The sequence below is a fragment of the Sus scrofa genome, chromosome 1 (genome assembly GCF_054392235.1).
Source record: "Sus scrofa isolate SSC_HxYL_T2T_F1_AM1 chromosome 1, Sscrofa_HxYL_maternal_Yorkshire_Landrace_v2.0, whole genome shotgun sequence".
Taxonomy (NCBI): Eukaryota; Metazoa; Chordata; class Mammalia; order Artiodactyla; family Suidae; genus Sus; species Sus scrofa.
Window position 1 is genome coordinate 75900737 of NC_139383.1, and position 26295 is coordinate 75927031.

The 26295-nt window shown below is 38.6% G+C and overlaps 1 protein-coding gene across 4 annotated transcripts in view; it reads left to right on the plus strand.

Annotated features, from left to right (window-relative positions):
* The window catches only part of FIG4 (FIG4 phosphoinositide 5-phosphatase), a 144980-nt gene that overhangs the window by 31060 nt on the left and 87625 nt on the right, over positions 1-26295 (plus strand). For all 4 annotated transcript variants that reach the window (XR_014818215.1, XM_021068077.2, NM_001243250.1 and 1 more), the window contains 7 exon segments: positions 2402-2558; positions 6436-6486; positions 13892-14040; positions 17711-17839; positions 21138-21238; positions 22384-22546; positions 22967-23064. Coding sequence is in view for 3 of the 4 variants with exons in the window: in XM_021068077.2 (XP_020923736.1) it covers positions 2402-2558; positions 6436-6486; positions 13892-14040; positions 17711-17839; positions 21138-21238; positions 22384-22546; positions 22967-23064 (848 nt within the window). In the remaining variant the exon portion in view is untranslated.

The following is a 26295-nucleotide window of genomic DNA, read 5'->3' on the forward strand; positions in this document are numbered from 1 at the left end:
CCTATCTTATATCCTTGAGCTTTAGTCAGGGAATTTTTGGCTAGTCTCCAAAGGGAATGTAGGGAGAAGTGTAAATAAACATTTTTTTTAAAGTGCTTTGTGGATATCAAAAGTACAAGTATTTTTCATTGTTTTAATAGCAGTAGCCTAGTTCATAAAATCCTTGAGGTATCTTTTTCTTATATATTTTGGCTCATTTATGTCAGTATATTCAATTACTAATTTTCCCTTTTTTTTTTTTTTTTTTGGTCAGCTGAAAATAACAAAGCACAGATAATGGGTATTTACCAATTCTAGAGTAAAAATGTATAGCATCAAGATTGTAGCTCAGACTAATAGAATATAACACCAAGAGAGAGGCTCAGTGGGTGTACTCATGTGTGCACACAAGAAAGTTAGTTTTGGAAAATAGTTATGCTCTGTGTAAGAACCTTGGTTCTTTTTTATTTCAGTGCCTTGAATATGTTGTCCCACAGCTTTTTGGCCTCCATTGTTTCTGGTAGGAAGTCAGCTGTACGTGACTGTATCTGACCCACATTCTGAGTAAGCTGGGGTGATGGGATCCATGAGGAAGAGCTAGTAGAAGAAAGGAGCCCCTAATTTCAGATGTCTTGCCTGGAATAGAGCTTCTGCAACACAGAGCTGACAGGGATGAGAAATGCTGGTGGCCGGCCCCTCCTGAGCAGGAACCATGACCTTAGACTGAGAGCTGGGGAGAGAGGAGGGAGTGCTGTCTTTCTGTTGGCACCTGCCCAGGTGGATATTCTGTCACACTGAATTGGGAGAGGGGTATGGAAGGGAAGCAAGTTATGGTTAAGATGCCATGGAGTTGTTCTTTGCAATTTCTAGTGGATTTTCTTGAATGAATGTTTCTCCATTTGCTGGACGCCATTAAGAGAACTTCTGGAAACTTTTAATTTTGTGCTTTGTTTTTATAATTACCTCCAGCATGGTTGTTCACTGGGGAGAGGGTCTGCCTGCTGAGCTCCTCACGTAACCATTTCAGAAGTGTCCCTCTCCCTCTCCTCCCAAAAAAAAGGAGAGTTAGTTTTAACTTCCAAAGCAAAAGTTCTGGGAGCTAGAAAAATTTTAACCAAGACTGGATGGTAACTAGTGTGTTGCTGAGAACTTCGTGCACTGAACATTAACACATATGGTCTTTCTTTAATCACCAGTGTAGAACATGTGTATTTCATTGGTTTGATATACAATATAACTTAATACCACTCCAATAGTCGTAAAAAACTTAACTATCAGAAGTGATATTTATGAATAATTACAGGAAGGAAATGTTATTGAATGGATGTATTGTTTTCTTTGCTCAACGTTTCCACTTTCCTGGGAACTGGCACCCCATCTAAGTCACCTAGTCATTGTGAGCATGACTTCCAGTGCAATGTGAATCCATTCCTTGGCCACAGTTGGTTGGTTCAGGGTTGGGTCCCTGACCCAAATTGGGCCAATCCAAGTCCTTCCCTAGGAATTGTGGAATTGAGCTTGATAAAGCTGTTTTCTTCCCAGTGAAGCTTTTGAATGTAAGACCTAGGGCTGTGTTTCCTACCATGTGATCTAGACAAGTGGAGGTACCGGGTCTATGAAGAGAAAGATTGTAGCATATGTTCACCGATGGGATCTTGACAAGGTTTCTTTTTGAGGCCCAATCATGTCGTTGCCCATTGGTGTCATGGAACACCTCAGTTTCCTTAGTGTAAATCCCTATTTTTAAAAGCTGGCCCAAGTTGGGGGTGTTGCCACTAGTAATCAAAAGGCCATGATGTTTGTTCTTCCTTTTGAGCAACATTTAATGTTCCTTAGAATATTTATCCATTGGTTAATTTTTTTTTTTTAATGGGGAAAAGGTTCCATGATCAAACAAATCCAAGGAGGTGCTTAATCATTATACTTCACTGAAATTCACAGGACGTGTTATCTCAGTGCTGTAAGTTTCTGAGAATTTTATTTTACATACTTTTTACCTCGGTATGTGTAAAAAACATAAAAGTTATAATAAAGCATCTTAGATGTACAATACAGTAGTATTAAATCTATGTACCGTGTTGTGCAGCATTTCTGTAGAACTTTTTCATTTTGCAGAACTAAAACTCTATATCCATTGAACAACTCCCCTGAATCTTACATACATTCTTGCTTAAAACATCTCAATCCTGTTTGGAATGAAACTAAGTGTAAAGGAGTGATGGAATAAAATTGTTTAGAGTAATTTTTAAGTGAGATAAATGTCAGTGTAGATATTTCTAGAGGATGATTCTAAGACAGGTGAACATTGTATGGCTATAAATGATAGAAATAATAAAGGAGGAAAGAAATATGTCAAAATCTTTGCCTTTTAAATATGTATCTAAAAATGTCACCGAGAAAACGTATTAATTTTTTTTTGTAGGTTTTGTTAGATTTTTAGAAGGCTATTATATTGTGTTAATAACCAAAAGGAGGAAGATGGCAGATATTGGAGGCCATGCAATATATAAGATTGAAGATACAAATATGATCTATATACCCAATGATTCTGTACGGATTACTCATCCTGATGAAGCTAGGTATGTACTGGTGGTAACTGCTGTCTTTTTTTTTTTTCTTTTAAGTGTGGTAGACCAATTAGAAAACAAAATACAGTCGAAAGGTTTATATGTCAGAAATGTAAAATATTGGAAATGTAAAATACTGGCTCAGAATGCTACAGCTTTTGTTCAAGGGCTGTTTAAAAAATTCCATTATGACAGTTGATTTGGGCAAGAATCAACAATGGCTGCTAAAAGCATTAGTTGAGAGGTTATTATTGAGGAACAGATATTCGCTCAGTCTCAACAATACCATACTCCATGAATATCTTTGTCATGTTTTCCTTTATAAATAATAAACATACTTAACCAAATGATCAAACTTAGCATCACTAAAAATGAGACAAAACTGACATTATATATATGCCTCTGAATGTGAAGCAGTGGGAAGGACACCTGCTCCTTGTGTAGTTTTCTTGCTAAAAATATTTAACTTGAATCTAAGCATGAGGAAATAATCGGGCAAATCCATATTGTGGGACATTCTGTGAGACAGCTGGCCTGGACTCTTCAAAAATGTCAAGGTCATCAATACAGGAAGAGCAAGAGGGTTGTTGCAGATTTTAGAACAAACATGACAAAATGACAAAATGCAACACTTGAATTTCTTTTGAATCTTGGATTAAAACATGCACGTGCATGCGTGTGTACACATACGGAACTAAAACAACTTGACTGGGACAGTTTGTTTATGGGCTGTGTAAGATGATATTGGATCAATATTAAATTTGAGGGCGTAGTGATATTATGGTTACTTTGGAGATTGCCCTTGTTCATAATAGATGAGTACTAAAATATCCAGGAGTGAGGTGTCATCATGTCTTCTATTTACTGTAAATGGTTTAGAAAGAATAAAGTGTTAGGAGTTCCTTCTAGTGCAGCGAGTTAGGGATCCAGTGTTATCACTGCCGTGGCTTGGTTACTGCTGTGGCAGGGGTTTGATCCCTGCCCTGGGAACTTCCACGTGCTGCAGGTGTGGCCAAAAAAAATAAAATAAAATAAATAAGAAAAAGAAAATGTACTTGTGTATTTAAAGAGAGAGAATCATGTGTGTACGTTTAAGGAGAAAAATTTAACAGTGAATTCAGGTGAAGGGCATACTACTGTTATACTGTTTTTTTCCCCCTGATTTTTTTTCTATGAATTTGAAACCTTTAAAATGTTTTGGGGGGACATTATTGGAGCCTTGGGCATGTGGGGAAAGGCTACTAATAAATTAATAAGTTGATAGAGAAACAATTAGAATTGGTTTATTTTAATATTAAAGGTTAAAATGGAACAAAGTCATATTTATAAGTTTTAGGAAAGATAACAGTTTAGGTTTTAATTACACCCTGTATTTTTTTCTTTCTTTTTTCTTTTATAATGATTTTTATTTTTTCCATTATAACTGGTTTACAGTGCTCTGTCAGTTTTCTACTGTGTAGCAGATGACCCAGTCACACATACCACCCTGTACTTTGTATAGTGTTGCTCTAGATACATACATGAACCAAAATTTGAAGATGGTGTGGCTCTCTTGCTTAAGACCCTCTTAGGTAATGGTTTTCTGGACCTTTGTGACATTGTCTATGTTACTTGGAGTTGGGTAATTAAAAAAATAATCTGTTTCAGATAAGGGTGAGTTTACCAGATAAAGTGGACTTTTGTCTTAAACAACTGAAAAAAAAATTCTGTCTCATGTAGTTTATAGGCAGTCATAGGATGTCGATTAGAAGTGAATCAGAGAGGAATCTTTTTAAAAAAGACACAAAGGAACTTATTTTCAAAACAGAAATAAACTCACTGACATAGAAAATAAACATAGCTACTGAAGAGGAAAGCGGGGGTTAGAAGAGGGATAAGTTAAGGAATTTGGAAATAATAGATACCCCCGCTACTACACATAAAATAGGTAAAACAACAAGGACCTACTGTATAGCACAAGTAACCATATTTACTATCTTGTAATAACCTATAATGGAAAAGAATCTGAAAAAGAATATCCTTATATCCAAATCACTTTGCTGTACACCTGAAACATTATAAATCAACTATACTTCAATAAATGAATGAATAAGTATCAGGCCAGTGCATATGAATCCGAGGGATGGGAAAAATCGAAGAGGTTTATATTTATAAGCCCCATCTTTGATTCCTCAGCCAAGAATAGTAGAACGAATTATGTTGTTCTATGTAGTGATTTGACTACCTTTAAAAAGTGAAATTATCTTATGATTAATATGGTATAGTAGATGGACATTATCCAGAATAAGATACAGCTATATTGTGGGATGGACTGGAAGTTTGGGCTTAGTAGAATCAAACTATTACAAGTGAGATCCTGCTGTATAACACAGGGCACTGTATCCCATTTCCTGGGATAAACCATGGTGGAAGATAATATAAGAAAAGAAATATAGGGCGTTCCCATTGTGGCTCACAGTAATGAACCCAGCTGGTGGTATCCATGAGGATACAGGTTCAATCCCTGGTCTTGTTCAGTGGGTTAAGGATCTGGCATTGTCGTGAGCTGTGGTGTAGGTCAAAGATGCGGCTTGGATCTGGTGTTCCCGTGCCTGTGGTGTAGGTCGGCAGCTGCAGCTCCAATTCAGCTCCTAGCCTGGGAACTTCCATATACCATGGGTGCAGCTCTAAAAAGCAAAAAACAGAAAAAAAAAAAAAAAAGAAAGGAAATGTATATGTATGACTGGGTCATTTTTTTTGCTGTACAGCAGAAATTGACAGAACATTGTAAACCAACTATACTTTAATAAAAAAATTAATAGCTTGTTATAGGTAGACTTATACTATTACCAGCATAGATAAACTTTTAATATACTTATAAAACTACCTAATAAAGCTACCTAATCCAATAATGGACTTAAGTAAAAATTTTGGGTCTACTATTGGGAAATAAAGTATCGTAAAACATTTCATATGTAATGACAAGTAGAGGTGATCCCAATACGACATGATTGTTTCAACATGAGAAAATGGGCTATAGCAATTCACCACATTAAAATATTGCTGGGAGATATTACAATTATCTTAATATTTGTAGAAAATATATTTGAAAAATTTAATACCCATTTGTGATGAAATGTCTTTAAAAAGTTGAGTATGAAAGAAAGTTTACATTTATTAATCCTGAGTGATAGATACATGGATATTTTATCCTGTGCTTTTTTTTTTTTTTTTAAGTTTGAAAAAGTTTCCAGCTGAAAATTATGGTGCCCCGCAAAGATTTTTGCTTGTTTTTGTGCCTCCCCCTCTCCAACCTCAAAGCATTGGCAGAACGCATAGTGAAAACAGTAACGGTATTCACTTCTGTCTTGCTCAAAGTCTAAGCACCTTAAATATGTAAGAGCAAGACTTCCTGTCTCTGGCATAATCAGTGATGAGGAAGTGGTCAAACTGTAAAGTTTAGGGACTCAGAAGTGATGATCAGGATACTTAAGAATTGTTCCAGATGAAATCTCTTCTCCAGTTATGGATTGAGCTCCTCAGTTCTAATGAGTGTTTTTACAAATAATAAATGTACATAATAACGTATATTAAGCAATGAAAAAACACTAGTTTGTATGAGTATAATAGGTTTTGATTTTGTTTTTTCCCCAGTTTTATTGATATAATTACATCACTATGTAAATTTAAGGCATTGAGCTTAATGGCATGACTTAAATATATTGCAAAATGATTACTGCAGTAGGTTTAGTTAGCATCCATCATCTCATGTAGATACAATAAAAAGAAAAAAATTCCTTGTGATGAGAACTCCTAGGATTTACTCTCTTAACAGCTTTCATATATATCATACAGCAGTGCTAACTATATTATGTCATCATGTTGTTAATTATAGCCATCACTTTTTTAGGTATCTACGAATATTTCAAAACGTGGACCTCTCTAGCAATTTTTACTTCAGGTAAGTTTGAGCTTAGTTTTCCTCCTGTCAGGTTCTTAAATGTTTATATTATTTTCCAAAGGGTAAAAACAGAATCAGGAGGACATAGTAGTACTTTGATTATTCTTTTTTTAAAATAGCCATTTTTTTCCATCTAAAATAGTATTATACAGTATTTTCTCCTTTAAAAAAAATCAGGTATTTGGAATTTTGAGTGGTTAAATTACATGGTAGTTATTCTCACTATGAAAATCTTTGTTTTAGGATTTTAAAGAATTTTTTTTTTTTTTTTTTTTTTTTTTTTTTTTTGGTCTTTGGTCTTTGGTCTTTTTAGGGCTGTACCCATGGCATATGGAGGTTCCCAGGCTAGGGGTCGTATCAGAGCTGTCGCTTCCAGCCTATGCCACAGCCACAGATATGTGGGATTCAAGCAGTGTCTGTGACCTATACCACAGCTCACAGTAATGCCAGATCCTCAACCCACTGAGCAAGGCCAGGGATTGAACCCACATCCTCATGGATGCTAGTTGGATTTGTTAACCACTGAGCCATGATGGGAACTCCAAAGAAATATTCTTACTTTGTATTTTTGAATTGCAAAAATGAAATCTGCATTCAGTCTAAACACAACAGTATGTAACTGTCTCATAGTTTAATTTTCATTTAACAATCTAGCAAAATTAGATAAAAATAAATTCAAGATAGGAAGAACTATTGCAACACCAATGTACCACTATTGAGATTGTAAATTAATAATTTTCCTGGGGAGGAATGTAGCATTTAGTATATATCTGAAGAAAATAAGTCAGGAGAGAAAGTATTAATCTCTGTTGATTAAGAGACATTAATAGCTACTCTATTTATGATGTCCCAAACAGGCAAACCCACCAACAAACTAACTAGGAACAACCCAAATATCAATAATTAAAAAATAAGTAAATTATAGCAGAGTATCATGATGCGGTATTATACCACTGCTGATGTGACCAATATGTAGGCCAGATAGATGGAGAGTTATTGTGCCAGGTGGGAAATTCTGTCAGTTATAATGTCCATACTAAAAGGTAGAATACAAAATAGCATGTAGCAATTAGGACCTGAGTCATAGAGAACTAGACAAGGACCCAGAGTGTTGGTAGCTCTTAGTGTGATATGCTGTTGGGATATTTTGCATTATTTTAAATTTATTTTTAAAGTGTTAATATAGTTAACCACTTTATGAAATAAAAACCTATGTACTATGTAGAGTCGATTATGTCTTCATTGATGTAAACTGAAGAAAGTTAATTAATTTAGAAATAGTAAAGGGCTCCTAAAGAAATAATTTTTGCTTCCACGAATGTTTATTGAATGTGTATTTTCATTGTATTTTTCTCCATAATTTGCCTTTCAACCTTTTTTTGCTTAATTATATTGATAGACTCTGTGAGTTATTACTGAAGCTGGGTGGTACTTTTAGAAATGATTTTTTTCCTCCCTCATATTTTTTTTTTCTTTTTATGGTGGCACCCGTGGCATATGGAAATTCCAGGCAAGGGCTTGAATTGGAGCTGCAACTACTAGCCTATACCACAGCCATGCCAGATCTAAGCTGTAGCTTGTGGCAATGCCGATCCTTAACCCACTGAGCAAGGCCAGGGATCAATCCTGCATCCTCATGGATACTAGTCAGGTTCTTAACTTGCTAAGCCACAATGGGAACTCCCCCTGCTTCATGTTTTTTAACTTAATCTGCATCCCCATACTGAGTTCTGATCAAGTCAGTCCATAAGTTAAAATGTAAGGTTAAAAAACTTAAAGGTTATACTACATTCTTCAGCTAGAATAAAGCTCTTGTTTCAAATAGGAAGAATTTATTATTAAAAGTAAAAAAAAAAAAAGAAAAAAAAAACAACTTCTCCCCCCCAACCTTATTGAGACTTTATTGATATATGTAAGTTTAAGTTATACAATGTGGTGATTAGATATACGTATATATTGCAGAATGATGACCTCAGTAAGGTTGGTTAACTCCTTCATTCTGTCCCACAATTGTGATATTGTGTGTGTGTATACTGATAACATTTAAGATTTATTCCCTTAACAAATTTCAGGTATATAATTCAGTATTGTTAATTGTAGTTACCATGCTATGCATTAGATACTCAGATCTTATTTATATTATGGCTAACAACATCTCTGCATTTCCCCCATTTCTACCATTCTACTGTAAGTTCATCCTTTTAAGATTCTGCATGTAAGTGAGAACATAGAATATTTCTTTCTTTACTTACATCATTTAACATAATGCCCTCAAGGTCCATTCACGATGTTGTGAAAGGAAGGATTTCCTTCTTTTTTTATGCCCAAATGATATTCCATTGTAATATATATATACAGATAGATAAATGATTCACCATATAGATGTGTATATATGTATAAACACATATATGTGTATATGTATATTATATAGATACATACACACATATATATGACTCATATATATATGATGAATTCTGCAGTGAGCATGGAGGTGCAGGTATCTCTTTGGTGTCATATCTGAAAAAATCTTTGGTCTTGACAATGTCAAGAAGCTTTTCCCCTGTTTTCTTTTACTAGTTTTTATAGTTGGGGGTCTTACATTTAAATTTAAGTCTTTAACCATTTTGAGTTAATTTTTGCGAGTGGCCTAAGAGAGGGGTCCAATTTCATTCTAATGCTGGTGATTATATAGTTTTGCGAACATCATTTATTGAAAAGACTATCTTTTCTCCATTTGTCTTTTTGCCTCTCTTGACAAGTATTAGTTGACTGTATATATGAGTGGGTTTATTTATGGGCTGTCAATTCTGTTTTGTTGTTCTAAGTATCTCTTTTTTTTTAAAAGGAAGAGATATATTAAAAATGTGGAAACAAATTGGGTAACTTGTGAATCTCAAAAAAGATAGGAACCATTCCTGTTTATCAGTCTTTGTATAATATTTAGTTAATATCTTTTACACATGTTTCCTTAAATAAAAATATATATCCAAATTTGTATTTGTTCACTTTTGTTTCCTTATACAATTAAAATAATTTTTGAAAACCTCAAATATTTTTTTTTCTTTTAACTGTGAAATTTTTTTTAAAATTAATTTATTTTTCCACTGTACAGCATGGGGGCCAAGTTACACTTACATGTATACATTTTTTTTCCACCCTTTGTTCTGTTGCAATATAAGTATCTAGATATAGTTCTCAATGCTACTCAGCAGGATCTCATTGTAAATCCATTCCAAGTTGTATCCGATAACCCCAAGCTCCTGATCCTTCCCACTCCCTCCCTCTCCCCCCGGGCAGCCACAAGTCTATTCTCCAAGTCCATGATTTTCTTTTCTGTGGAAATGTTCATTTGTACTGTATATTAGATTCCAGTTTTAAGTGATATCATATGGTATTTGTCTTTGTCTTTCTGACTTGTTTCACTCAGTATGAGAGTCTCTATCTAGTTCCAACCGTGTTGCTATAAATGGCATTATTTTGTTCTTTTTTATGGCTGAGTAGTATTCCATTGTGTATATATACCACATCTTCCGAATCCAATCATCTGTCGATGGACATTTAGGTTGTTTCCATGTCCTGGCTATTGTGAATAGTGCTGCAATGAACATGTGGGTGCATGTGTCTTTTTCAAGGAAATTCTTGTCCGCATAAATGCCCAAGAGTGGGATTGCGGGGTCATATGGAAGTTCTATGTATAGATTTCTAAGGTTTCTCCAAACTGTTCTTCATAGTGGCTGTACCAGTTTACATTCCCACCAACAGTGCAGGAGGGTTCCCTTTTCCCTACAACCCCTCCAGCACTTGTGATTTGTGGACTTATTAATGATGGCCATTCTGACTGGTGTGAGGTGGGTATCTCATGGTAGTTTTGATTTGCATTTCTCTTATACTCAGCGATGTTGAGCATTTTTTCATGTGATTGTTGGCCATCTGTATATCTTCCTTGGAGAACAGTCTATTCAGGTCTTTTGCTCATTTTTCCACTGGGTGGTTGGCTTTTTTGCTGTTGAGTTATATAAGTTGTTTATATATTCTAGAGATTAAGCCCTTGTCTGTTGTATCATTTGAAACTATTTTCTCCCATTCTGTAAGTTGTCTTTTTGTTTTCTTTTGGGTTTCCTTTGCTATGCAAAAGCTTTTCAGTTTGATGAGGTCCCATGGGTTTATTTTTGCTCTTATTTCTGTTGCTTTGGGAGACTTGACCTGAGAAAATATTCATGATGTTGATGTCCGAGAGTGTTTTGCCTATGTTTTCTTCTAGGAGTTTGATTGTGTCCTGTCTTATATTTAAGTCTTTCAGCCATTTTGAGTTTATTTTTGTGCATGATGTGAGGGTGTGTTCGAGTTTCATTGCTTTGCATGCAGCTGTCCAGGTTTCCCAGCAATGCTTACTGAATAGACTTTCTTTTTCCCATTTGATGTTCTTGCCTCCCTTGTCAAAGATTAATTGACCATAGGTGTCAGGGTTTATTTCTGGGTTCTCTATTCTGTTCCATTGGTCTGTCTGTTTTGATACCAGTACCACACTGTCTTGATGACTGTGGCTTTGTAATATTGCCTGAAGTCTGGGAGAGTTATGCCTCCTGCTTGGTTTTTTGTTTCTCAGGATTGCTTTGGCGATTCTGGGTCTTTTGTGGTTCCATATAAATGTTTGGATTGTTTGTTCTAGTTCTGTGAAAACTGTCATGGGTAATTTGATAGGGATTGCATTGAATCCGTAGATTGCTTTGGGTAGTGTGGCCATTTTTACAATATTGATTTTCCCAATCCAGGAACATGGAATATCTTTCCATTTCTTTACATCTTCTTTGATTTCTTTGATTATAGTTTTATAGTTCTCAGCATATAAGTCCTTTACCTCCTTGGTCAGGTGTATTCTGAGGTATTTGATTTTGTGAGTTGCAATTTTAAAAGGTATTGTATTTCTCTATTCCTTTTCTAATATTTCATTGTTGGTATATAGAAATGTGACTGATTTCTGAAAGTTAACCTTATATCCTGCTACTTTGCTGAATTTATTAATCAGTTCAAGTAGTGTTTGGGTTGAATCCTTAGGGTTTTCTATGTATAGTATCATGTCATCTGCATACAGTGACAGTTTTATCTCTTCTCTTCCTATTTGGATGCCTTTTATTTCTTTTGTTTGCCTAATTGCTGTGGCTAGGACTTCCAAAACTATGTTGAAGAGCAGCGGTGAGAGTGGGCATCCCTGTCTTGTTCCAGATTTGAGTGAGAAGGCTTTCAGTTTTTCTCCATTGAGTATTATATTTGCTGTGGGTTTATCATAAATGGCTTTGATTATGTTCAGGCATGTTCCCTCTATACCCACTTTGGCAAGAGTCTTGATCATGAATGGATGTTGGACTTTGTCAAATGCTTTTTCTGCATCTATTGAGATGATCATATGTTTTTTGACTTTTGTTTTGTTAATGTGGTATATAATGTTGATTGATTTGTGTATGTTGAACCATCCTTGTGAACCTGGGATGAACCCTACCTGGTCATGGTATATGATCTTTTTGATAAGTTGTTGGATTTGGTTGGCTAAAATTTTGTTGAGAAATGATGGTGGCATCATAGAATGTCTTTGGGAGTGTTCCTTCTTCAACCTTTTGAAAAAGTTTAAGGAGGGTGGGCACCAGATCATCTTTATATGTTTGATAGAATTCCCTATGCAGCCATCTGGTCCTGGACTTTTATTTGTAAGGAGTGTTTTATGACCTCTTCAATTTCATTTCTAGTGATCAGTCTGTTCAGTTGGTCTGTTTCTTCTTGATTCAGTTTTGGCAAGCTCTAAGATTCTAGAAAACTGTCCATTTCTTCCAGATTGTCAAATTTTTTGGCATATAGTTGTTCATAATATTCTCTTATGGTTTTTTGTATTTCTGCTGTATCCATTGTGATTTCTCCTTTTTTATTTCTAATTTTGTTTATTTGATCTCAAATTGACAACTTAACCCTCCACCTAAACGAATTAGAAAAAGAAGAACAAAAAAGACCTAAAGTCAGCAGAATGAAGGAAATTATAGAGATCAAAGAGGAAATCAATAAAATAGAGATGCAAAAAACAGTAGAGAAAACTAATAAAACCAAGTGCTGGTTCTTTAAAAAGGTAAACAAAATTGACAACCCCCTGGATAGACTCACTAAGAAGAGGAGAGAAAGAATCCAAATAAACAAAATTAGAAATGAAAAAGGAGTATCTCTTTTATATTAGTAACATACTGTTTTGAGTGCCATAGCTTTGTATTTGAAAGCAAGAAGTTTGATGCCACCAGCTTTGTTCTTTCTTAAAATTGCTTTGGCTATTAGGCGTCTTTTGTGGTTCCATACAAATTTTAGAATTGTTTCTTGTATTCCTGTGGATAATGTCATTGGAATTTTGATAGGGATTGTATTGAATCCAAAGATGGCTTTAGGTAGTATGGACATTTAAACAGTATTAATTCTTCTGTTCCATGAACACTGGCTATCTTTCCATTTATTTGTGTCTTATTCAATTTATTTCATTCATGGCTTAAAATTTTGAGTGTACAGATCTTTTACCTCCTGGGTTAAATTTATTCCTAAGTATTTTTATAAAATGCTCTTATAAATGGGATTGAAAAACCAACTTCTTAATACAGTTTTTATTCCTGTGAGATTAGATGCTAGTTAAATTAATGGCCCTTTCAAGCAAATGTGATAAAAATTAATTTCACAGATGAAATAAATAAATTTCAAATTATATTAATAAAGAAGAAATCATTAAAATAATGGGCATGTATCCAGAAAAAATTGTAACCATCTTAAAATATTACTAAACTACTTTCAAATTCCTTTAAGCTTAAAGAATTCTAGATACTGTCTGAAATTCTGTGCTAAAAATATGTAGCTAGAGATACTTATAAAAATTATGAATTTTGTGCACATTTACACAAACTGTTATAATTTGGGGGATGACTATTACACTTCTCAAGCATGTTTCATTGTAATGACTTGTGTTACTTATTCTTGTTTTACTACTAAGTTAGTTATGATACCACCATTAATAATTAATAGAATTGTTTCCATTCATGGGTAAACTAGAGTTCAGACCATGCAATATTGTAGTGGATGTTATAACATCTTTAATGCATTTATAATAACCAAAAAATGCACATTGCAAATCTATGAATGTGGTGATTCATGTATATTTTTAGTTATACAAATGCCTAAATCATGCAAAGACTTTTAAATTTTCAATTATATATATATACACATGATTTACTGTGTTTTATGGTGCTTCTATGAACAACATTGCTTTCAAGGAGAATAAAAGGTGCTAAGTAATTTAGTTCATAGGTTTTAATTCCTTCTGGGAGCTAAGACTGTGAAATACATTTTTGCTTTTCTAATTCCTATTAAGTTTCAAATCTTTTCTCAGTTACAGCTATGATTTGTCCCACTCACTTCAGTATAATCTCACTGTCTTGCGAATGCCCCTGGAGATGTTAAAGTCAGAAACGACCCAGACCCGCCAGGAGAGTTTCGACATTTTTGAAGATGAAGGATTAATTACACAGGGTAGAAGCGGTAGGTGGTTTTTAGCACATCTAATATATGTTAATGTGGCATCCATGAAATGGCATCTCATTAAACTCACTCACATTTCCCTCATATTTTTCCATTCTCCTTTGCTCTTTGTACTTAGGTGAGGTTGTTTCAGATATATAAACTTGACCAATTCATTTTTGTAGAAATCATATATCACCAAATGATATCATATGTGGACAAGCCAGAAAATTGTATACTGACATTTTCTAGCAAAATTGAGTGCATTTTTTTTCTCTTTTTTAGGGCCACACCTGCAGCATATGGAGGTTCCCAGGCTAGGGGTCGAATCAGAGCTACAGCTGCCGGCCTACACCAGAACCACAGCAACGCGGGATCCAAGCTGAATCTGCGACCTACACCACAGCTCATGGTAATGCCAGATCCTTAACCTGCTGAGTGAGGCCTGGGATTGAACCCGTGTCCTCGTGGATCCTGGTCAGGTTCGTTAACCAGTGAGCCACACCCTCGTGCACTCTTTATGTAGTACATTCAGCTCTAGTCTTTGAATGGAGAATTTAGTTTTTGTTTTTAAATATTGGAGCATACACACCTTAATTTCCTTCATAGAGACCAATTCCAAATAGGCTGAGTTTTAGAAAAATTTTACTATGGGTTGCCCATTGCACCCTAGACACTTATATGTAATATCTCTAATCTTCATAAAAACTCTGCTCAGCAGTCTAATGCTACTTTTAAAGAAATAAAGGCTAATTAGGAAGCTGAGGCCCAGAGGTACCCTTGCAGCAGGTCATGAGCTGTGATGACTTTGATTCATCCCAACTTGACCCACTGGTCCCTCACAGGTCCTGCTTCTGTCAAGGAGCACTGTGGGATTACTGTAGGAACTCTGTGTGACTAGTCTCGGGTGACCTTGGAGTTCTGAGACTAACCAGTCCCACCAAAGAATTGGTACTTTTACCCCTAGATTTGGGGGTTGATCTAATTAGAAAGATTTAGAATTCTAAAGCCAGAGGCATTGCTCAAGTAAATGTTGTGAAGGAGTTGTTTCGAACTCGAAAGTTAAGGGGCAGTTTAGCTGAATTGGACTTACTGTGGAAACATAAAAAGCCAGTAATATCTTTGTGCACCTTCCTCAGTGTAACTTAAATGACAGTGATGAAGGTGGTGGTGCAGAGGTAGCATGTATGTTCCCAGAATATATGTCCTTACAGGACATTCAAGAAGAGGCAGAGTCCCTGTTGTGGCTCAGAGATTAACGAATCCGACTAGGAACCATGAGGTTGCAGGTTTGATCCCTGGCCTCACTCAGTGGGCTGAGGATCTAGCGTTGCTGTGAGCTGTGGTGTAGGTCGCAGACGCGGCTCTGATCCCGCGTTGCTGTGGCTCTGGTGTAGGCCGATGGCTACAGCTCCAATTAGACCCCTGGCCTGGGAACCTCCATATGCCACGGGAGCAGCCGTAGAAAAGGCAGAAAGACCAAAAAAAAAAAAAAAAAAAAAAAAAAAAAAGAGGCTGTGCTCTGTTAGCATTTTGCCAAAGGTTCTGGTCCTTTGTAAGAAGACTTAGACTGTTGCTTCAACTGAATGCAGTCTCTGTTACTGCTTTTGACTCTTGTTAGTTTATCAGATTGAGCTAAGGCCTAACCTGGTGCACTGTCCCTACTGCAGAACATCTAAATCATAGAAATTTGCTGTGGCTCAGACATCTGAATGGGGACCTATGCAACTAGAGACAGGGGGAGGGTAAGGTAACGTGTGCTTGAATATGTGTTACATCATTTCTTCTAAATGTCATACTTAGTAGTAGAAAAGCTGAAAACATCACCAAATTTTCACTCTGTGTCATCTCAGATCTGAATTTGAGTGTCTGTTCTGGGATCTGAATTAAGCCTCTGAAAGCCATTACTTTTTTTTTTTTTTTTTTTTTTTTTAACTATTGTAGAACAGTTCTGCATGATAGATAATAACTTGTGTGAGGTATTTATAGCTGCTATAAAAAGTATCACAAACTCAGTGACTTAAAACTACACAAATTTATTATCTTACAGAGGTCTGAAGTCCAAAATAGGTCTCAGTGGACTAAAATTGAAGTGTCGGTGAGGCTGCATTCCTTTCTTGAGACCCTAGGGGAAAATCCTTTTTCTTGCCCTTTCCATCTTCAAAGCCAGCAATGGCTGGCCAAGGACTTTCCCCTCATCACATCCTCTGTCACTCACGCCTGTTTTCCTCTCTCATAACCCTGTGGTTATGTTGAGTCCACTTGGACAATCCAGAATAGTCTCCCCCTCCCAAGGTTGCCTGATTAGAAACCTTAGTTCCACGTGCAACTTGAAGTCCTCCTTATCCCATGTGACATCATGTATTCACAGGTTCTGGTGAAGAGGACATAGCTTATTTTGTAGAGAAGGATGCATTACTCTCTTGCTACTTAGGAGGAACTGATAGGAAAGAGAGAGTGAGGGGAGAGGTGTCAGGGTAGGTGGGAAAGGAAAATAATACATTTTTAAAAAGTCTTGACTGCATCAGGCAGCACAGTCACTTTGCATAAATTATTTAATCTGAACAGTACCTCTGAGGTGAGTCGTAACATCATTTTACAGTTAAGAAAATTGAGGTTCTGAAATGTTAAGTAACTTGACAAAGGTCACAGAGCTGGCAAGTGGCAAAAACGGGATTCCAATCCATGTCTGTATTATTCATGCTCAGTGTAATGTCACGGAAAGGGCCAAGAGGGTTTAGGATTTTTTATTTGTTTTCTAAAAATTTTATTTTGGAGTTCCCATTATGGTGCAGCAGGAACGAATCCGACTAGTATCCATGAGGATGTGGGTTCGATCCCTGGCCTCCATCAGTGGGTTCAGGATGCGGTGTTGCCCTGAGCTGTGGGGTAGGTTGCAGATGCAGCTTGGATCCTGTGTGGCTGTGGCTGTGGCGTAGGCTAGTAGCTACAGCTCTGATTCAGCTCCTAGCCTGGGAACCTCCATATGCCATGGGTGGGGCCCTAAAAAGACCAAAAAAAAAAAAAAAAGGCTTGATGTAATAACTGCCACTGATGAATCACTAAGGCACCAGACTTCTTCTGAGCATTTTATGTGCATTAACAACTTACTTCATCTTTTACAACAACTGCTTGATACAGGTGCAGATGAGCAAACAGGGGCACTGAGGTAGTGAATAACCCTCTTGGTTGCACCTGTCACTCTGCTGATGAGGCAGAGTCAGGATTTGGACCCTGCACTCTCACCCCAGAGTGATGCCCCAGCCACTGTTCTTGCTGTCTCTCGGCCTTATTCATGTATTTGTCCAAGTGTCCTTAATCCCCCTGCTTCCTTTTCTCTTAAGTTAAAAACTCTCACAAATCAATTTTTTTAACGTTGTACAGAATCAGCACAGCTCTGGGTGATGAGATGAGCTATATCCACTGAAAACGGCAATGTGATTAATCAGGCCTTTTATTTTGAAGTTAAAAGCAAAAAAGTTTAAGAACTTAAAAATGAATCGAGGGAGTTCCCTGGTGGCCTGGCAGGTTAAGCATCCAGCATTGTCACTGCTGTGCCTCCAGCTGCTGTAGTGGCAAGGGTTTGCTCCATGCCCAGGCATACTATGGGCGTGTTCAAAAAATTTTTAAAAAAATGAATTGAATGTCAACCCATTTCCTTATCTTTTTGATACAAACTCTTATTTTTCAGGCGTATTTGGGATCTGTAGCGAGCCTTATATGAAGTATGTGTGGAACGGCGAACTTCTGGATATAATTAAAAACACCGTGCACCGTGACTGGCTGTTGTATATTATTCATGGGTTCTGTGGGCAGTCAAGTATCCTTTTTTTAAAAAAAAAAATTAAGCTATATATTATTAAATTGATGTTCTACCAATTTGTAGAAAGCTATGTATGAATGATAAGATTATAATGATCTCCGTATCCAACAGATTATAATTATCTATGCATTCCACGTAGTTGAAATACAGAGGGGAGTGGAGATTGATTATGTATACAGACAGTTAACAAGGAAGAAAATGCTCTGTACATAGGAAATGATAGAGCTAATGAGTTTCATTCTTACCTGAGAGAAGGAACAGACTCAGTGATGGGTAGGGAGGATGGGGCAGGCTCATAGGGAAAAGTCGAACTTGGTCTGGCCTTAACCAAAGGGCAGGCCTTGGCAGCAAGATCGTGGGTTGGGGAAGCACCATTAGTGCAGAGATGGAAACGTTCATGAGAGTATATTTGGGGTTAGTATATAAAACCCCCTGGAGGTATGATGTAGTGGGAAGGAGATTGATTAGGGGAGTCAGACTGCAGTCACCAGATTGTTCTGGTGGTCAGACTAAGGAATTGGATTTGGTGCTAGAATTTTTGAAAGTTTTTTTCAGGAGTTCCCGTTGTGGTGCAGTGGAAACAAATCTGACTAGGAACCACTAGGTTGCGGGTTCGATCCCTGGCCTCGCTCAGTGGGTTAAGGAGCCAGTGTTTCCATGAGCTGTGGTGTAGGTCACAAATGCTGCTCAGATCTGGCATTGCTGTGGCTGTGGTGTAGGCTGGCATCTGTAATTCCAATTAGACCCCTAACCTGGGAACCTCCATATGCTGCAGGTGCAGCCCTAAAAAAAAGAAAGAAAAAAGTTTTTTTCAGAAGGGTAACATACAAATTAGTACCTAGGAAGCTTGAGTTGGTGGCCATTTTCAAGCTGGAATAAGTAAAATGAGACTAGAACGAGGGACATGGATTAGGAAAAGATGACAGCAGTTCAGGTCTAATGTAATGAAGGCCTGGATTGGAAGGGGGTGTAATAGGTTAAATAGCTGTAGTTGAACCTTGGTTTAAGCTGATGAGTTCAATTTTATAAATGCCTTTTGTTCTAATAAGTTTCCAGCTATGTTGAAACTTGTCAAGAATGTGCTATTACATTACCAGGTATAGGAAGGCAGTATATACTTTCTAGAAATGGTGTTCAGGTTTTTTCCCTCTACCTTTTTGAGATCATGTAGGGCATTTGTGCACTGAGCATGCTTTCTTTTTTCCTTTTTTTTTTTTTTTTTTTTTTTTAAACAGCTGTACCTGCAGCATATAAAAGTTCCCTGGCCAGGAGTCAAATTGGAGCTACAGCTGCAGCCTATGCCACAGCCACAGCAGTACAGGATCCAAGCCTCATAGGTGACCTACCCTGCAGCTTATTGCAACATCAGATCCTTAACCTGCTGAGTGAGTCCAGAGATCAAACCCACATCCTCACAGAGACAACTTTGGGTCCTTAACCTGCTGAGCCACAACAGGAACTCCCTTAGCATGCTTTCTAGTTGACGTTCTTACAAATGTCATAGGTTTTGTCTTTTCGCCTTTTCTAGGGTTGCTCCCGTGGCATGGGGCGATTCCCAGGCTAGGGGTCCAATCAGAGCTGTAGCTGCCAGCCTACACCACAGCTCACGGCAATGCTGGATCCTTAACCTACTGTGGAAGGCCAGGGATCGAACCCACAACCTCATGGTTCCTAGTTGGATTTGTTAACCACTGAGCCATGATGGGAACTCCTGTCATAGGTTTTTTAAAGATCTACAGTATGAAAACTTTAAGGGAGTGTTTGTTTGGGGTCTTACATGGATGAATGTGATTAACCAACATGACGCTTTCTTGCACCAGAACATTTGGGAGGAAGGGAATCCAGGGGTGCAGCTGGAGAGGTTGGCCTCAAGAGGGCCTGTGCTACCTTCTTTGTGGCAAGTAGGGCGAGGAGGGGCTAGGTAAGACCCAGAGGAATTTTGGAATGAAGATGAGTGAGGTTTATATGCTACACTTGAAACAACTCATTGCTTTATAATCACTTTCAACCAGTGAGTGAGATACCTGCTCAATCGTTCACTGCATAGTGAGATTTGGCCCTGTATAACTTTTTCTGTTTCCAAAAGTAAAATCTGCCTGGGAAAAACATACAGTTTTCACCACCAAGGACACTAAAAAAGAATATGCTACCATTTCGCAAGGCCAGTTTTTAAAAGGTGGTTCTAAACTGTTTTGTGTTTGTCAGGACCTAACTCAGGGCCTGGCATATAGTAACCACAATGAGTGTTTGGGTTTTTTTTTTTTTTAAATAGTTACTAGCACTACAGATTATTATTTTAAAGCTTATTAGTTGAAATGAGAAATCATTTCAACTATTTATATAGCATTTAATGAATTCTAAAGTCTATATGATAATAAAAGTAACTACTATTTATTGAGTGTATACTAGAAGCCAGGCACTAGTAAATATTGCACACATTACCTAACTTAGTCTTCCCAACCTCCTAATAAAACCAGTTACTTTTTTTTTTTTTAAAGTACTTAGACTATTTTACAGAAGATAAAACTGAGGGAGTTCCCTTTGTGGCTCAGCGGTTAACGAACCTGAGTAGGATCAATGAGTATGCGGGTTTGATCCCTGGCCTTGCTCAGTGCGTTAAGGATCTGGCGTTGCTGTGCACTATGGTATAGGAAGGAGATGAGGCTCAGATCCTGAGTTGCTGTGGCCGTGGCATAGGCCAGCAGCTGTAGCTCTGCTTCAACCCCTAGCCTGGGGACTTCCATATGCCGCACGTGTGGCCCTAAAAAGCAAAAAAATAATAAAACCGAGGCTCAGAAAGTTCAGTAAGCTGACAAAACTGATAAACTGTATTTTGGTTGAACAGTCCCAAGTGTTTTTGCAGTGAGGTGACAAATTTGAGGTGCTAACCTCCATTCTCTCAGTTATATATTGCTTCATAATTTAAACCCCTTGTTCAGTGACATATGCTCACGTTGACAGGGATGTGGTCTCTGAAGAGCAAGGAAGGATTAGTTGTACCTGTTCACATCCTTACTTGGCTATAGGGAGGGACCACAGGTCTTCCCTTGGTCAGAAACCCCATATCTGGTTGCCATTTTGTCTGAAATTCATGGAAACCACTCCTTAGAGAGAGGTTCGTTTTTGCCTTAACACCTGCATAATTCAAGAGAACAGTTAGACCCAATGTGTCCCATTCTTGGCCAGAGCTTTTTGCTGTTCTTTCCCACTGGACAAGATACATTTAAGACGTAATGATTCTCTTGGTGTGGTGTGACAGTTATGAATGCATAAAAGCTTTAACTTGATTTCCAAGAGCTCTTGATCTATGGACGACCCGTGTATGTCACTTTAATAGCTAGAAGATCCAGTAAGTTTGCTGGGACCCGTTTTCTCAAGAGAGGTGCAAACTGTGAGGTAAGACGGAAAAACAGCAGTGCTGCTGGCAGTTTAACTTTTACATCAGCTGTGTTGACAGAGGAAACGGGAGTAGAATTTTCAAAAGTAGAATTCCTTAGTTTGGGACATGATCAAGAGAATAATGAATTCTCTGGAGTGTCTGAGACTTGTGAGAAATAGGACTACTGTACAGATGTTCAGAAAAAGTGATGCAATGCCTTAAGGAGTTCTGAAGGGTCTAATATTGTGGAAGATGAGCCATTTCTCTAATGTATGAAAAAAATGTAGTGCATATTTAGTGTGGCGACTAAAAGGAGATCGAGTATAGCGTAAGGCATGGAAACCCTTTACCCCCTTCCCTCTGCTTTAGTTTGGCTCAAGGCAGGCTCCCTCTTTTGCTCACCCGCAGAAAATAACAACAATTCATCTGCCTCCCTGTTGGTCATGTAATCTCCTTTGAGTGTTCCATCTCTATTTACAGTAGGCAACTGGGATCTTGAACAGATGTGTGATTGAGTAGACAGATTGAGACATTAGGTTTTGATCCTGCCTTAATAGCAACATTTGTTCTTAAAATTATATCAACAATGGAAACAGAACTGGTGCTTTAAGAAAAAGCTCTGTTTTGAATATTTCAAGGGTAATTACATAGGCATGTTGTTAATGCCTCTGAAATTACTCTTTGTCATATCCTTTCATCCATGTATAAGTAAAGTTATTTCAAGACTTTTTTTTTTTCTGTCTATCAGGCATTCTGTTTGAATCTCATTCTTTCTTTCATCCTTTCATTCCTCTTTGGTCTTGAGAATTGAATTTGTATATTTCACTGGTCTTCCTAACCTCCTTTATAATTGCATGGAATTGCTTTTTATTTCTCTCCTTCTCTGCCATTTCTATCACTCAAGCTGTTCATTATTACTTGTGTTATTAGCTACTTAAATTGATTTTTTTCCCCATCTATTCTCTGCTATTTTTAATTGCCTTCCTTTATTGGATTTTAATGATTTTCCTTTTTTTAATGTGCATGTCGAATATTGATCAATATTTACCCCTTTTAAAATGTTCTAAGAATAGGAATTATATTTTCACTGTGTGCTTGAAATTTTTATCCATTAAAAAATTCTAAGATCATAAACATCTGGAAATGCATCTTTTTTTCCCAGGGTGATGTTGCAAATGAAGTGGAAACTGAACAAATACTCTGCGATGCTTCTGTCATGTCTTTTACTGCAGGAAGTTACTCTTCTTACGTACAAGTTAGAGGATCAGTTCCCTTATACTGGTCTCAGGACATTTCAACTATGATGCCTAAGCCACCTATTACACGTGTGTAGAAAAATCCTCTTAAACATAACTCTTCTTTACCCACAATTAGAAATAATGAACTACTGTCACAGAAATGTCATAAATGCCTAGGTTTTAATGACGTTTTAGTACTGCAAAGTAGGTAATTTAGCAGAGGGACTATCATTTATGCATTAACTGTATATATGTATTTTTAATTTGGGCCACTAAATTGTTTACGTTAGAAAATGTAAATATAATTATATTCAGAAAGGTAAGAATCATTCAGATTCAGTAAATACATGAAGAATGTCTGATAAGCTCAAGAAGAATCTGAGATGTGAAACCACGAGAAGATTAGTTGAATTGCATCTCTTTAGACATGATAAAGCAAAACAAAACCCTGTACTTGGTTTATTCCTTATAATTTTCATTCTGATATTTATTCCTTTTCCCCCACAGTGGATCAGGCAGATCCATTTGCCCACGTGGCTGCCCTTCACTTTGACCAGATGCTTCAGAGGTTTGGCTCCCCCATCATCATCTTGAATTTAGTGAAGGTATAATGTGCTCATCTGTTTGCTTTATGACATTCAGTCACGCTGGACAACACCGAGGGGTTTGCCAAGCCTGTTTTACCTCTCCCCAGAGAAGAGACTGGCGGATTGGCAGATTTACCATGCCGTGATGGTGCCCAGTGTCTGAACTGTCTGAGCCACTGTCCTTTGGCCTCCGAGTCCATGCGGCCTCTTCCCTGGGTACCTGGGAGAATCCGTGGTGTGTTCCCTAGGGAAGAGAGCATTGAGTGTGTCTGTCTCCTGATTTCTTGGAGGAACTAGATTTGGAGGAAATCCTGCCTTAGTCTCCAGGAGAGCTTAGAGAAGGAAGCATGGAGCTTAAATAGTAACAGTCTGGCCTTGACACAGCCATTTCCCTTGACAATGTAGAAGAGCTGCTGGGCAGATTAATTTGTGGTACAAGGATCTCAAGGCTAGACTGAGAAATTAGGGTGCAACCATGGCTCAAGAATCAGGTGGACAGAGTGGTGGCTTGGCATCATATTTGTGTGCCTCCTTGTCAGAGCACACTGTCTGGGCAGTATATCTTATGTATAGAAGTAGGCACTCAGAAAAGGCCTGGGCTGGAGGGCAGGGAGACCAGATAAGAACTTGTATCTGCCTCTTTTCCAACCAAGTAAACTGAAAGAATCTTGGTGTGCAGCCAGGAAAACCTTGAGAGTAGGAAAAGCAAGGATTTTGTTTGGTTATGGTTGTGGCTGTGGCCAGCAGCCTAGTGGTGTCTGCGATTATTCTGAGAGGTTGCTTAATTAGTATAGTTCAATTTAATTAAAAAACAGGGAATCTTAAGTCCATTCGGTCCACTATTTAACAAGCATTTTTGAAGGGTTCCTTCATGCCAAGGCAATCCTAGAAACAGTTGCTGCCTTCCCAGAGCTTGCAATCTGACACCAATGGTGACACAACACAAACATGCCAAGACAGGATGATGGTGCTGTGAGAACTTAGAGTGGAGAGAAGTCTTCCTGAGGAAGTGATGAGTCAGCACAGCCTGAAGGAAGAGCTATTAACAAGGCCAAGAAAAAAGGGAATAGTATTCACCTCAGAAGAGCAAATACAAAGGCTCTTGGAAGAGGAATATGGTGCTTTTGACAAAGAGAAGGCCTGTGCGACTGGGCCCCAGAGGATGAGGGCAGGAAAGCTGTTGGGGATGAGGCTGAAGAGGGAGCTATGGCCAGACAAGCAGAGCCTTGTAGGGGTTTAGAATGAGTCTGGTCTTTATCCTGATGAGCCAGGGCCACTGAAAGTTTTGTATGGTTGAGAGGATGGTGACCAGATTTCTGTTTGAAAAGATTATCCTGACCTCATCACAGAGAACAAATGAATTGGTATGAGGCTAAAGTCGATGTTGAAAGACCACATAGGAAGCCATTATAATTATCCAGTAGAGGGGTGACGGGCCTAGACCAGGATGGTGGGTAGAGGTGGAGAGAAGTGGACGCAGGCAGTAGACTTGGTGATGGGCTGAGCCTGAGATGAGGGAAAGGGAGATGTCAGGCCTGATTCCTGGATTTTTGGCTTACTCAGGGTGGGGATGAGGGCGTGGATGGTGAGGCAGGGAACACAGACTCAGTCTGTGGGGGAAGATGCTGAGTAGGGTGGACATGCTGAGGTCTGAGCTGGATTGAGGCCTCTCAAAGCAGGTGGTGAGTAGGTGGATGGTGTGTGAGGTGGAAGCTCAGAGGAGGGGTCTGGGCTGAGATGTGACTTTGTGACTCGTCCGTGCACCAGTGATATTTGAAAGCCTGGGCTTGGAGGGGATGTCCGTACAGAAGGTACAGAGTGAGAGGAGGAAGGAGCCTCGAGTCTCGTCATGAGGACCTCCAGCTCTTAGTGTCCATGCTGAGCCTGCAAAGGAGTCAGTGAAAAAACAGAAGAGTACGAGAAACACAAGGAGTGCCGTGTTAGGACAACCAAGATGAAGCCCTTTTCATGGTGAAGGAAGTAAGTGGTCAGCAGTGGCAAAGGATGTTACTGGGGCAAGTACGATGAAGACACAAAAAGCGCCCACTGGTGTTACTGCCACCAAGGGCAGTGGTTGAAGTGGACTGAAGCTCTGGGAGGACCTTTTGGCCTAGTACCAGGGAAAGGAAGTCCCTAGTGAGAAATGGAGATGAGTTGTTGTTTTCATCAGGTGTTTTTTTGTTTGTTTTTTGTTTTCTTCTTTTTTGGGGTGTGGGGTGTGGGGGAGCTGCACCCGAGGCATATGAAGTGTCCAGGCTAGTGGTCTAATTGCTGCTGCAGCTGCTGGCCTATATCACAGCCACAGCAGTGTGGGATCCGAGCCACATCTGCAAACAACACCACAGCTCATGACAACGCCGGATCCTTAACCCACTGAGCAAGGCCAGGGATCCAACCGGAGTCCTCATGGATACTAGTTGGGTTTGTTACCCATGAGCCCCAGTGGGAACTCCCTGGTGATGAGGATTTCTGAAATGGAACTATTCTGCTCCTGCCTAACTTCTTGCCAGGCTTGTGGGTGGGTACAGAGGAAGTAGATAATTAGATTCATTTAGTTTTGCCAGACGGGTATGACATAATAAGATAGGATCCAAGGAGTTTTGGCTGTTGGTAGTAGTAGTTGACTCAAAGTGGACACGGTACCTGAGCTGGAGAAGGGGGGTGAGTAATGGAGACGGTGATGGAGGAAGCAGAGCTGTCAGTGGGCTGAGGTCCTCTGGAGGCGGAGTGTTTAAAACTGTCAGTCTGAAAGGAAAAGAGATTCTGGATAAGAAAGGTTGAAGGCATGGAGTTGCCCGTCGTAGCGCAGTGGTTAACGAATCCGACCAGGAACCATGAGGTTGCAGGTTCGACCCTGGCCTTGCTCAGTGGGCTGAGGATCTGGCGTTGCTGTGGCTCTGGTGTAGGCCGGCGGCTACAGCTCCGATTAGACCCCTAGCCTGGGAACCTCCATATGCCACGGGAGCAGACTCTAGAAAAGGCAAAAAGACAAAAAAAAAAGGCTGAAGGCAGAGGAGTTACCTGTGGTGATGACTTGATCTGAGAGGTGAGGATGGGAATGATGGCTTAGCTGGAATGGAGGAGGAAGAGCAGGGACCAAGGCTGAGCTTGGGGTGGGGAGGAAGACTATGAGCCAGCTGCTAGAAGAGGACCATGTAACTAAGCACATGGGTTCAAAGAGGCATGGGTGTGTGTGTGTGTAGCAGGATATCAAAGGATATTTACCCTTTATTCTGCCTCCATATGAAG